Raw genomic sequence first — 14,330 nt, forward strand, 5'->3', positions numbered from 1 at the left:
TGAATTTTCATCGGTGTCACAGAAGAATTAGAAGGTTCCTCAGACATGTTACTTATTCAGCAATTGGCATTTACTGGGCAGTTGACACATTAATAAACGATGACACATCATCTGGTGTCAGAAATCGACTCTGGATATTTAACTACATTAATTTAGTGAAAAGCTTGCACTCATTTAACTCAAGCCTCTGTTGTGGTTTGTTCTGCAGACAGCTTTCACGAGCCTTCCCTCACTCTGGTTTCCCTTCATCCTTTTCTCTCCGTTCGCGGGGAGGCGGGGCCAGACGTGCCTGCACCGCCCCTCCCCGTTGATTGGCAGGTCGCTGGGGCGGGCCGGCGCGTGCGCACTGGCCTGGCCACGGCCAGTGAACGATGGAGACCCCGAGGCGCTTCGCCCGGGAGTGGTGCGCCCAAAGGCTTCGTCTGGCGCAGACGGTTGTTTGGGAGGTGTGGCTTTGTGAGTTCTGGCTACTACTGCTGGGTTCCGGTTTAAACGCGCATTCTTTGCCACACGAAGAGGACGTAACGTTTATCAATGAGTACGTGAACCTCCACAATGAGCTCCGGGGCAGCGTCATCCCCCGAGGGGCTAACTTGCGCTTCATGGTGAGGCCCTAAGGCGGTTGCCCAAACCTCCAACAGCCCCTGTCAGGACCTCCCCCTCGGCCGCGGAGAGTCTGGGTCTCTGAGCCTTAAGGATCGCGGACAACCGCGCTTAGAGTTTGGGTTTTAAAATACACGTGAAGTTTATATGTTCAAGAAATAAAAACCACTGTCACTCAAACGCATAGTTATTACCAAGGATTTGCACAGGGCTTGGACTAGGGTGAGTAGAGGTACTCACCAGAGGTGCAAAATTTAAGGGAGCTTTAATTCGAGAAAATGATAGTTTAATGTAATTTTTTAAATTTAAAAATCAATGCAAAAGTATTATTGATGAAACAAAATCACTTTAAACAAAGACAGGATCTTTGAGCTTGAATTTGGGAGAGGCAAGTGAGGCACTCTCAGGATAATGCAAATAAAAGGTCAGATTCTGTTCTTATTTAAAATTTTGAATTTTTATCATGGATGTTTTCACACTAATTTTGCCTTTTTAAAATATTTTTTATCTTGATTATTGAGTTTTTTGGTATCCAGCCTAAATTTTGCTCCCTAGAGGGTGTTTCATTAACCTCGTCCTAGACCCGGCCCTGATTTTGCATTCCCTTACAAAATAGTTCTTGCTTCTTTCCCATTTTTTCCCCCGTATTTCTTTGTAATGTCTCGTTAGCTGTTCCCCTGGTGCTATAGAGTCTTCATGATTGTCATTAAAAATGAATGCAAAATGTATCGGGCAATTACGACCTTCCAATTTATGTTGTAAATATTGCAAGGACTGTCTCCCTAGATATCTCTTTTCTTCCTTCTGGATTAGTTCCTTAGGAAAAATTCCAGAAATGTGACAAATAAAATATGTGATTTTTTTATTTATACGATACGTAGCAATTGCTATACTGAAGGACTGTGCCAAATTAAGCAAATATCAGCAGTGTAGAAGTACAGTAAGTCCCCTACATACGAACGAGTTCAGTTCCTAGAGTGCGTTCTTAAGTCCAATTTGTTCCAAAGTCCGACAAAGTTAGCCTAGGTACCCGACTAACACAAGCGGCTATATAGTACTATACTGTAATAGGTTTATAATACTTTTCACACAAATAATACATAAAACACAAAAAATAAAACTTTTTTTTAAGATGTTGGGGGTAGGAGTTTATTAATTAATTAATTTATTTTTGCTCTGTTGGGTCTTTGTTTCTGCACAAGGGCTTTCTCTAGTTGTGGCAAGCGGGGGCCACTCTTCTTCGCGGTGCGCAGGCCTCTCATTATCGCGGCCTCTCTTGTTGCGGAGCACAGGCTCCAGATGCGCAGGCTCAGTAGTTATGTCTCACGGGCCTAGTTGCTCCACGGCATGTGGGATCATCCCAGACCAGAGCTCGAACCCGTGTCCCCTGCATTAGCAGGCAGATTCTCAACCACTGCACCACCAGGGAAGCCCCCAAATAAAACATTTTTAACCTTACTGTATAGTACCTTGAAAAGCACAGTAGTACGGTACAATAGCTGGCATACAGGGGCTGGCATCCAGTGAACAGGCAAGAAGAGTTACTGACTGGAGGGGGGAGAGGAGGTGGGAGATGACAGAGCTGAAGGATTGTCAGCAATAGGAGATGGAGGGCAAGCTGCAATTTCACTAACACCTGTAGTTGATGGCACAGGTTCTGGTTCCTTGCTGGATTCAATTCTATCTACCCTCTTGAAAAAGCAATCCAGTGATGTCTGGGTAGTAGCTCTTTTTTTCTTGTCATAGATGACATGGTAGCACTGGATTGCATTCTGAATGGCTGCTGCAACCTTTGTGTACCATACTACGTTCAGGTCCTGTGCCTTAGAAACGAACAGTGCCTCCTCAAATAAAGAAAATCCCCTTGCCATTTCCTGCGTCTTGAATCTCTTCTGTTCTTCAGTTACTTCTTCTTCCTCTAGTCTCTCTTTGTCCATTCTCTGGGCTTCAATTCCATCAGGTCTTCATTAGTAAGCTACACAAAGCACAACCACTTGTAGAGGATGCACGCACATGACAATGTACGCCAGACACGTGAACTAATTTACTGGACTGCACATGTGACATACCATACATACATGTGACTGGACATACCACATCTGACTGGCTTGGGTATTTTCAGTCACTTGCTAAACTAATAAATTATAAAAGGGAACTTTGCTTTAATGTTAATTTTAAAATGTTATTTTGATTGGACGTATTTTGTACGTATTTTGTTCATTTTCTTTACCTTTTGAATTCTCAGTAAGTTTCCTCTTCTGTTTATATATTTTCTTATAGAAATATACCAATACTAGCATTGTATTTGCTGAAGATAGTTTTATCCAAGCCAATTTTAATCTTTTGAGTTTAATTAGAATTTGAGGATATTTGAGAGTTATATCTATGTATTTCCCACCCTTTGTGATTAATTCTATTTCTTCCAAGTTTGAAGATTAGCGTTCCTCCTGATAATGAGTAAACACAAAATATTTTTAATTCAACTTTTTATAGGTTTTGTATTCCTAATGTCTAAAATTTTTATTTCAAACATAAAGCGTAGAGAATAATATAAAGCATAATATTGTGTCCCCTCAATATATATCTTAATATGTGAACATTTTTGAAGGAATAATGTTTTGGGTACAGTTTAAAGCTGCACTCTAACTTTTATCCTTCTCTTCTTTCTAAAAATTTGTATATATTTTTCCCATGGATTTTACTAAGATGTAAATAATAACTGTAAATAGTATAGTCTATCATAATAGTATGGTCTACTTAGAACTTTTCCTTGACAGGTTTGGAAATCATACATTTTATCTTTATTATTTACTGGTTATGCTTAACATTTTAATGTATATACTTTACAAAGTCCAAAGTTAATGAACATCTATAACCTCCTTCTAAATATTAAAAAGATATTACAACACATAAATTGTTTGTCTTCTGCCCATGTCCATGCTGTTGTTGTCGTCACCTAGTATTTTTGTTCTACCTTGTTTTTAAACTCAAAACAATTTTTAAACTAAAAAATTTATTGGGTTTTTTTATTGTAAAATATACATAACATAAAATTTACCATTTTAACCATCTTTAAGTGTACAGTTCTATGACATTAAATACATTCACATTGTTGTGCGATCATCACCACCATTCATCTCCAGAACATTTTCATCCTACCCAATAGAAACTCTGCACCCATTAAACACTAACTCCCCATTCCCTTCTTTCTGCTGGCTACTACCATTCTACTTTCGGTCTCATAAATTTGACTACTCCAGGTACATCATATAAGAATCATAAGTGTTTCTCTTTGTGACTGGATTGTTTCACTTAGCATGATGTCTTCAAGGTTTCATTCTGGGACTTCCTTGATGGTGCAGTGGTTAAGAATCCACCTGCCAACACAGGGAATATGGGTTCGAGCCCTGGTCCAGGAAGATCCCACATGCCATGGAGCAACTAAGCCCATGTGCCACAACTACTGAGCCTGCACGCCTAGAGCCTGTGCTCCGCAACAAGAGAAGCCACTGCGATGAGAAGCCTGTGTACTGCATGAAGAGTAGCCCCTGCTCTCCACAACTAGAGAAAGCCCGCACAGCAAAAAAGACCCAATACAGCCAAAAAAAAATTAATTTTAAAAAATGTTTTAAAAAAGAATTTCCATCCTCTTAAAGGCTGAATAATATTCCACTTTATGTATATACCACATTTTGTTTATCCATTTATCTCTCCATGGATGGTTGAGTTTCTTCCACATTTTGGTTATCGTGAATAATGCTGCTGTGGACATAGGTACGTGAATAAATATCTGTTCGATTCCCTGCTTTCACCTTTACTAGGTATATACCCAGAAATGGAATTGCAAAAACATGTACAAATTCTATGCTTAATTTTTTGAAGAACTGACATTCTGTTTCCCATAGTGGCTGCACATTTCGCATTCCTACCAGCAATGCACAGGGTTTCAATTTCTCCACATCCTTGCCAACACTTGTTTTAATGGGTGTGAAGTGGTATGTCATTATGGTTTTGATTTTCATTTCCCTAATGATTAGTTATGTTGAGCATATTTTCAGGTGTTTATTGGCCATTTGTATGTCTTCTTTGTAGAAATGTTTGCACAAGTTCTTTGGTCATTTTTTGGTCAGGTGGTTAGGGTCTTTTGGTTAGCTGAGTTGAAGGAATTCTTTATATATTCTGGATAAAATCCCTTGTCAAATATATGATCTTCAGATGTTTTCTCCCCTCCATAGGTTGCCTTTCATTCTGTTAATAGTGTCCTTTGATACACAAAAGTTTTTAATTGTAATTAAGTCTAATTATCTATTTTTTTTATCTTGTTGCCTGTGCTTTTGGTAACATATCTAAGAAATTATCACCAAATCCAATGTCATGAAGCTTTTCCCCTTTGTTTCTTGTAAGAATTTTATAGCTTTAGCCAACAGGTACATAAAAAGGTGCTCAACATGACTAATCATCTGGGAAATGCAAATTAAAACCACAATAAGGTATCACTTCACACCCATTAGAATGTCTATCACCAAAAAAGACAGGAGAAAACAAACATTGGTGAGGATATAGAGAAAAGGGAAGATTTGTGCATTGTTGTTGGGAATGTATATTCGTACAACCACTATGGAAATCAGTGTGGAGGATTCCTTAAAAAATTTAAAAAAGAACTACCATATGATCCAGCAATTCCACTCTTAGGTATAAAAACAAAGGAAATGACAACAGGATATCACAGAGATGTCTGCACTCCTGTGTTCACTGCAGCATTATTCACAATAGCCAAGATATGGAAGCAACCTAAGTGCCCATCGATGGACGAATGGACAAAGAGGAAGTGGTGTGTATATATACAATGGAATATTGTTCAGCCATGAGAAAAGAAGGAAATCCTGCTATTTGCAACAACTGGGATGGAACTTGAAGGCATTGTGCTAAGTGAAATAATCCAGACAAAGATAAATATTGCATGGTATCACTTATATGTGGAATCTGAAAAAAAAAGTCAAACTCATAGAAACAAGGGAGTATACATTCCAGTGGCAGCAATTCCACTTCTGGGTATTTTTCCAAAAGAAAAAAAACAAAAAAAACACTAATTCAAAAAGGTATCTGCACTATATATACAATGGGTTATTACTCAGCCATAAAAAGGAATGAAATCTTGCTATTTGCAACAACATGGATGGACCTAGAAGGTATTATGCTAAGTGAAATAAGTCAGACAGAGAAAGACAAATACCATATGATTTCACTTATATATGGAGTCCAGAAAACAACAAACATAATCAAACAGAAACAGAGTCATAGATAAAGAGAACAAACAGGTGATTGCCAGAGGGGAGTGGGAGGGGGGGATGAGTGAAATAGGTGAGGGAAATTAAGAGGTACAAACTTCCAGTTACAAAATAAGTGAGCCAGGGGAATGAAATTTGGGAAGTACAGTCAACAATAAAAACAACGAAAACAAAAATACTCATAGAACAAGAGATCAGATTTGTGGTTATGAGGGTGGGGGCAGGGGGGGATTGGATGAAGGTGGTTAAAAGGTACAAACTTCCAGTTATAAGATAAGTACTAGGGATGATGTCCAAATGATTAATATTACACTACTGCCGTATGTTATATCTGAAATTGTTAAGAGAGTAAATCTTGAGTTCTCATCACAAGGGAAAAATTTTGTTTTTATATCTATATGAGATAATGGATGTTCACTAAACTAATTGTGTTAATCATTTCATGATGTATTATGCTGTACACCTGAAACTTACACAGTGCTGTGTGTCAATTATATCTCAATAAAAATGGAAGGAAAAAAACCCACTTAGAATAGTGACATGGTGCATTGTAAGCATGTGGTGTGTAAACAATATGCAAAATTAGGCAGTAGAAAGATGGTCCATGGAGCATAGTTTGCAAATGGCAAAGAATCTGAAGGGCCATTAATAGTGGAACGGTAACCTTTATTACATGCTGCTAGCCATACTATGGAATACTATAAAAAGTTTGCAAAAAATTAGGTAGATCTAGTTGTGCTAATATGGAACAATCTCTCTAAGTGAAAACTGCAAGTTACGGGCCAATAATATTGTGTATGGTATGATTAAAACCGTGCAAAGACAAAAATCACAAAATACTCATCTAAAACACCCTAACATATCTTATATATGAATGTGTGTATATGGAGCTAGAGAAATTTATACATAAACAATTTTTTAAAAAATGATTACCTTTGGGGAGGGAAATAGTGTGGGGAGGGAGGGGATATGCTGAAGTTTTCTATAATATATTTTCTGTATTGTACTTCTGTATAATCTATGAAATTAACCAAGAAAACTCTAAGGAAATCTTAGTATTGTTTTTCAGAAATGTTTATTTTCAGATTTACTGTAACGTATATATATTTAGCATGTTGGTTTTACAAATATTTTGTTGATTTTTCTATTTGTGTTATTTTTGTTCTTGTCCTTAACTAAACAATGAATTTATGAGGCTCTAAATATGTCAGAAGTACACATTTCTGGATATTTCCATAAATGGAGGGGAGCAGCATCTTGTGATATTTTCTTACATTTCTGGGAACATCCATAAAACTTTACATGTGCCTCTTTTATAACATTTACCAACTACCACTATGTGTTAAAATATATATATATAAATATATATATATATGTATTTGTATATATATGTATATGTATGTATATATTATCCCAGGTTTTTCTCCTAACAACAGTAAGCAACTAGAGGACAAAATTTACGTTGACTTCATATTTTATTCCTCACAGTACAATAATTTGCATATAATCAGTGCTCAATAAATAGTTCTTAAATATTTTAAATTATTGTATTATTACATATAAAAGGCATGAGATTAAAAATACACATTTTCTGAATAGACTACATGTAAGAGTATTATAACCATTTGCATCATCTAACAATCTGATTTTTTACTTAAAAATATATGCATAAGCCTTCATCTCAGGAAATAGTTGTTTCATTTATAATTGTCTCAAAACACTTTTTCTCCTACGTAAATTCCATAAACCAGACTCATAAGCACAAAATAACAATTTTTTCCTTACATATAATTATGAAAACTCAAGGAAAATAATTTAGAGCACAAAAAAAAATAACTCATTGTTGTTATTTTTTCTTCTTTACTTTTTGCATTTTTTTTTTCAGACTTGGGATGTAGCTTTGTCACGGACTGCTAGAGCATGGGGGAAAAAATGTGTGTTTGAACGTAATATTCATTTAGAAAAACGAAAAATGGCCCATCCTAGATTTAATGGTATTGGTGAAAATATGTGGGTCGGCCCTGAAAATGAATTTACTGCAAGTATCGCTATCAGAAGTTGGTTCGCACAGAGGAAAAAGTACAATTTTGAAAAGAACAGTTGCTCTGATAACTGTTCTAATTATCTACAGGTATCTAATTTTATATTATTAATTCAATAGACTCCTTAATTGCTTTACTACTACGTTGTTATTGTGTTTCAATTTTATAAATAAACTCAAATGGCAAAATTATTACCTCTAATAGAATCAAAATTCTAATCAGTCCTAGATCTTCTGAATGTTCATAATTTCTTCTATTATTTGAACCATGCAATTAAAACATTCCTTTAAATATAGTAAGTCTAATCTCCATAGCCAAAGATGAAAGGTACCTTTCTAAAATAATGTACACTGGAAAAGAAAGAAACTAGCAAATAAAAATTAGTTTTAGTTTATTGACTATAAACATAAGTAAAAGATGATTTTTTTTGCACAGATCAGCACACATACTACTATATAACTGATTAAAATGTTTTAAATGCAAATACATATAATTATTTTCCTACCTCATGTCTAACAATTCACTCTTACACTTTGTACTCCAAGAACACTGAACCACTTTTTATTTCCTGTACAAACATTTATTTTTTCACATATTACATTGTTTTATAATCATCTGTTTATATATCTAATACTACACTAAGGGCAGGGACCTTGTCTTCTTATCCATGTATTCTCAGCACAGCAACATGACATTATTTAGGTCTTCAATAAATATTTGTATCAGGTATCAAGAAACTATTGAATTAACTTCCAAGCTCATTTAAAAGATTATTTTTCAGTCAATAGACTCTAATGTAGAACTTAAAATCTTGGAATTTTTTCATGTTGAACTCATGTCTTCCTGTTCCATCAAATGATTTATGTTTCAAAAAATGTTTAATCAATTTTTTCTCCTAGAAAGTTAGAGTGGTTCTCTACTGTCTTACTCATGTCAAAGCTAGACTCCTTAATATGACTTCAATACTCTGAGTAAAAGTCTACTCCCTGACCTACTCCTCTGTATTTTTTCCTCCTTAAGTCTAGTTTCCTAGACATTTTCATTTCCTGCATTTGACCTGTTTAACTTCAACTGTTACAGACATTCTATTCTCTATTCTTTTAATGCATCACTCTATTTCTTTTGGAATCACTAAGACTTCAGCTATAGAGAAAAGGAAAACAAATTGTTTCTCCCTCTCCCACAGAGGTTAACAAAACAATTTTTTGTTGTCATTCACTTGTAAGTATTAGGAATACTAAAGCCATTCAGGAATTTCTGGAATATCTTTAATTATTCTCATATTTTCACTCCAAGACCTATTTTGCAAGAAATTATTTTATAGGAACCAGCTCTTTTACTCATTTTTTAAATGAAAGGTCCAGACTTCATTTTATTTTGTAATGGAATTTCCTCAATAAAAGAAAAGAAAAATGCTGATAACATTCAATTACTTTCCACTCTTGTATTTCTTTTCCTTCCCTTCTATAATCTTACTGTCCCCTCTTTTTTTCCTTTTTATTCACAACTTCCATTCTTCCAAAACTTTGTGTCTTCACATTTCCCTCTTCCTCTTTGCCAATAACCTAGAACTCTCAGAGTCAACAAGAGGTCGAAAATTGATTCAGCAGGTGTCTTCCTTTCGCTCTAATACATTATTCTGGATCAGTTTTTCTCAGACTCTTTATCCTAAGAATACAGTATTGGTAGAACCTATTAAAGTGTTTCTCTAAATACAGTTTTGGAAATGCTTCCCTAAATCCATGATAATTCTCTACCTGCATCCAAATGAAGAATTGTTCATATTCCTTGAATTGCTTTGTTAAAGGTCCTATGTGTATTGAATATACTATTGTTTATACTATGGCAGAGTAAATGTTTAGAATTAAATTTTATGTTTTCTTTGAAAATTTTATTTTAGCTTGTTTGGGACCAGTCTTACAAAGTTGGTTGTGCTGTTACTCCATGTTCAAGAATTGGACATATTAAACATGCAGCACTTTTCATATGCAACTATGCACCAGGGTAAGTTCCTTTAAATTTTTTAAATAATATAAAAATAAATTGGGGATTTTTCAAGGTTAAGTTTTCCTAACTTTCAACATATTCTTCTAAATGTCTTTGCAAGCTATAAAAGAATTAAGTATGAGATAGCAATTAAAGACTTTATATTGAAATATTTTAAATTTAATAATAAAATAAGTCAATTTAGGCATACTGATTTTATGTATAGACTAGCCAAATATTACTTCCTGAGAGAATTTTAACTTTAGTATTATTTCATAGTACCTAGCCTTATTAACATAGGATTTAAATTATTTTCCAAAATTGTTTATCTCCATATTTATTTTTAAAAAGTCAAAAGAAAATAAGGTTAAGTGTGTTGAAATGTATGTTGTAAGAATTGTTTCAAGAGTACATCAGTTTTATAACATGAAGGACACTTTTAGTTGACTATCCTCTGGAGAGTGTATTATTAATTGGGGCTAGTCTCATACATATAAGGAATCATAATAACTCAGAGGTGCAAAAGTACCTCACAAGTCTTCTAGTTATGCTATGCATATGAAACTTGAATTCTTAACACTTACTTATCATGTGGTTACTTACCTGTACCTAAAAACTTTCCAATGATGGGAAAAAACTACCTTCCAAAATAGCCTCCATCTCTGGAGAGCTTTGTTGGAAAATCTCAAGTTTTCTTACAGGTCGATATGATACTATAAGTAATACTGTTAAAACGTCTAACTGAAGTGAGAAAATATCCTAATCAACATGCCAAGAAAAATTGACTACATGCTAGGATTGAGAAGGAATTTCTTAAAAATAAAATGCTTCTGGGGCTAAACCAAAAAGAGAAAGAAAAAAAAAACATTGATTACTAATTAATGATTGTATTCCCCTAGATAGGGAAAACAACAGTACTATGATGTAAGTTGAATTAGATTCAGAAACCCCTTCTTAAATGGAAGCTTTGCTGACTTTGAACATAGGCATGCAAAACAAGTTTGGAATGTAGAGTAATTGCAAAACTTTTTTGGCCTCTTTCAGTCCTACAGACTAGAAGTACTGGGGTGATATCTATTACATGGAGAAACTTTTGAAAGTTAACTACTGATTGGTATTGAAAATTCAAACAGACCACTGGGCATGGGTGGTGGGGAAGGAAGAGGTTCCTCTGGGGTACTAGTCTTCATTTTACATGCTCAGCAATTACATACAAGGCTCTGATCTGTCTACTGACAAACCAATAAAGACTGACCATACTTAGTTTGTAGTCTTGGAAGAGAGACAGACAATAAATAAGTGAACATAGAAATAAATGATATTTAATTAAATAATAAAATATGCCATAGAAACAAAGCACAGTAAGCAAATAGGGAGTAACTAGCATAGAATATGGATAGGATAGCTGCAAAAGGAGGTGGCATTTAAACCGAAAGCCAAAAGATGAGGAGACGGCTAAAGAATATTTCAGGTAGAAGTGAGAGCACATGTAAAATCTCTGAGCTTGGAATAAGTTTAGCATGTTTGAAAAATGAATAACTGTGGTTAGAGGTAGGAGACGAGGTAGAGAGTTAGGTGACAACTAAATCAAATAGAATACCATAGGCCAGGTTAAGGATTTGGGGGTTTATTCTACATAATAGCAAAGTCATTGGAAAGTAATAAGCAAGTAAGTGGCATGATCTCATCTATGTTTTTTTTTCTCCCTGTTCTTTGTTTTTTAAAAAAATTTATTTATTTGTTTGTTTTTGGCTGCATTGAGTCTGTGTTGCTGCACGTGGGCTTTCTCTAGTTGCGGCGAGCAGGGGCTACTCTTCGTTGTGGTGCACAAGCTTCTCATTGCAGTGGCTTCTCTTGTTGTGGAGCATGAGCTCTAGGCACGTGGGCTTCAGCAGTTCTGGCGCTCGGGCTCAGTAGTTGTGGCTCACGGGCTCCAGAGCACAGGCTCAGTAGTTGTGGCGCACGGGCTTAGTTGCTCCACGGCATGTGGGATCTTCCCGGACAAGGGATCGAACCCACGTCCCCTGCACTGGCAGGAGGATTATTAACTACTGCGCCACCAGGGAAGTCCCTCATCTATGTTTTGAAAAGAAAACTTAGCAATAAAAGATTGCTCTTGCTGTTGTGTCAATAATGGAGTATAGGAAAACAAGGGTACAAAGAGAAACAAGCACAATTAGGAGATTGTTTCTGTAGTGCAGGCTATAGACTGGTATCTTGGATTAGGATTTTAGCATGTGGATTGGTTTTCTATTGCTGCATAATAAACCACAAACTTAGTGACTTAAAACAGCAGCCATTTATTATTAAACAGTTCTGTAAGTTATAAGTCCAGGCACAGTATAGCTGGATTCTCTGCTCAGGGTCTCAAAGGCCAAAATCAAGGTGTTGACTGAGTTCTTATCTGGAGGCTCTGGGGAAGAGTCTGCTTTTAAGCTCCTTCAGGTTGTTAGCAGAATTCAATGCCTTGTGGTTATAGGACTTGGGTCCCCATTTTCTTGCTGGTTCTAAGCCAGTGGTTGCTCTCGTCTTCTAGAGGTTGCCCACATTCCTTGATGCGTGGCTCCCACCATCTTTACGTCCACAAAGGCACATCAGGTCCTTCCCACGATCCAAATCTCTGACTTCTCTTCTGTGACCAGCCAGAGAAAACTCTCTGCTTTTAAAGTGCCCAAGTGATTGGGTCAGGATATTTTCCTGGATAATTTCCCTATTTGATGGTCAGCTGTGCCAAATAACATAATTTAATCATGGAAGTAAATTCCATTACATTCACTTTCCTCAGAATTATGCAAGGCATGTATAGCAGGGGTAGGGGAGCTTGTGCTCCATTTTAGAATTCTGCTTACTATACCATGGAAATTGTGAAAAAAGGTCAGTTTCTGGATATATTATGAAGGTAGAGCTAAAAATACCAGTTGATGGATTTAACTTTAGGGATAAGAGGTATAGAATAAACTGTGGCGATACCCATGCTTTTAGTCTGAACAACTGGATAAGTGATGATACCATTAACTAAGACAAGGAAGAACATCAGAAGATGTGTTTTATGTTTGGACACATTAGGTAGAAATGTAAATGTGGAAAATGTAAATGAATCATGAGAAGGAACTAGCTGTATGAGGGTCTGGGATAGGTTTTGAAGTAAAGGAAACTGCTACTATAAAGGCCCTGACGTAGAAATGAGTCACAGTCCTGAACAAGACCCCCTTATGAAAGAGTGAGTATGGAGACTTAATTCAAGGATTAAGTCCTAGATCACTACAGTATTTCAACTTCAGGCAAAAGAGATAACAAAGGAGAGTGAAGAGGCTAACAAGATAAGAAGGAAACCCAAACAATGCTGGTAGGGTACTTGGAAATCAAGTGAAGAACGTGAGTCATGATGCCCAAAGTGGTTAACTGTATGAGATGCTCCTGAAAGAATGAAAAAAAAAAAATGAGGAAGGAAAGATGACATTTCCGTTTGATAAGATGAAGGTATTTGGTGACCTTAATAGCAGTAGTGACTGCAGGGGTATCCCATGACTATAGTGATAAGATGAACCTACTAGTCGTTAGGATTACTCTTCTTTCCACTCACCTGTCCCATAGGCTTCTTTGTCTTGAAATTTCTATCAACCATTATTTCCTTGATACAAACTTTGGAAAGTCCATTTGTGAAGGATCTAGGTTGGCACATATATTATGTGAGTCAACTCAATTATGAGTTGACTGAGTCAACTCAGTCCAAGTTATTTGCTATGTACTCAAAATAGGCAGTCATAGGTATCTTTCTTAAGAATCATTGTAGAAAAATTAATTCATCACAGTCTTATAAACTACTTCATAGAAATGAAAATAAGAAAGCCAGATTGGGGACTTCCCTGGTGGTGCAGTGATTAAGAATCCACCTGCCAATGCAGGGAACATGGGTTGGAGCCCTGGTCTGGGAAGATCCCACAAGCCACAGAGCAACTAAGCCCGTGCGCCACAACTACTGAAGCCTGCGTGCTCCAGGGCCCACGTGCTGCAACTACTGAAGCCTGTGTGCCTAGAGCCCATGCTCTGCAATGAGAAGCCACTGCAATGAGAAGCTCATGCACCGCAGCAAAGAGTAGCCCCCGGCTCGCCACAGCAACTAGAGAAAGCCCACGCGCAGCAACAAAGACCCAACACAGCAAAAAAAAAAAAAAAAGAAAACCAAATTGAAAAGTAGAATGTGTAATGGACTGAATGGTGGCCCCCACCAAAGGATGTATCTAGTTCCTAATTCACAGAACCTGTGAATATTAAGTTACATGTCAAGAGTAAATATTGCCTTATATGGCAAAAGACACGTTTAAGATAAGGATCTTCAGAGGAAGCGCTTATTTTAGATTATTCAGGTGGGACCTAAATGTAATTACTTGTGTCCTCATAAGAGAGAGGG

At 36.3% G+C, this 14,330-nt stretch overlaps 1 protein-coding gene across 1 annotated transcript in view; it reads left to right on the top strand.

Moving 5' to 3' along the window:
• Positions 1-371: 371 nt before the first annotated feature.
• The window catches only part of LOC132433904 (GLIPR1-like protein 2), a 28,585-nt gene continuing 14,626 nt past the window's right edge, over positions 372-14,330 (top strand). The window contains exons 1-3 of the mRNA XM_060025270.1: positions 372-605; positions 7,777-8,022; positions 9,834-9,937. Of these exons, the coding sequence (XP_059881253.1) occupies positions 372-605; positions 7,777-8,022; positions 9,834-9,937 (584 nt within the window). The remainder of the gene's footprint in view (positions 606-7,776; positions 8,023-9,833; positions 9,938-14,330) is intronic.

This window comes from Delphinus delphis, chromosome 11 (assembly GCF_949987515.2).
Source record: "Delphinus delphis chromosome 11, mDelDel1.2, whole genome shotgun sequence".
NCBI classification, from domain to species: Eukaryota; Metazoa; Chordata; class Mammalia; order Artiodactyla; family Delphinidae; genus Delphinus; species Delphinus delphis.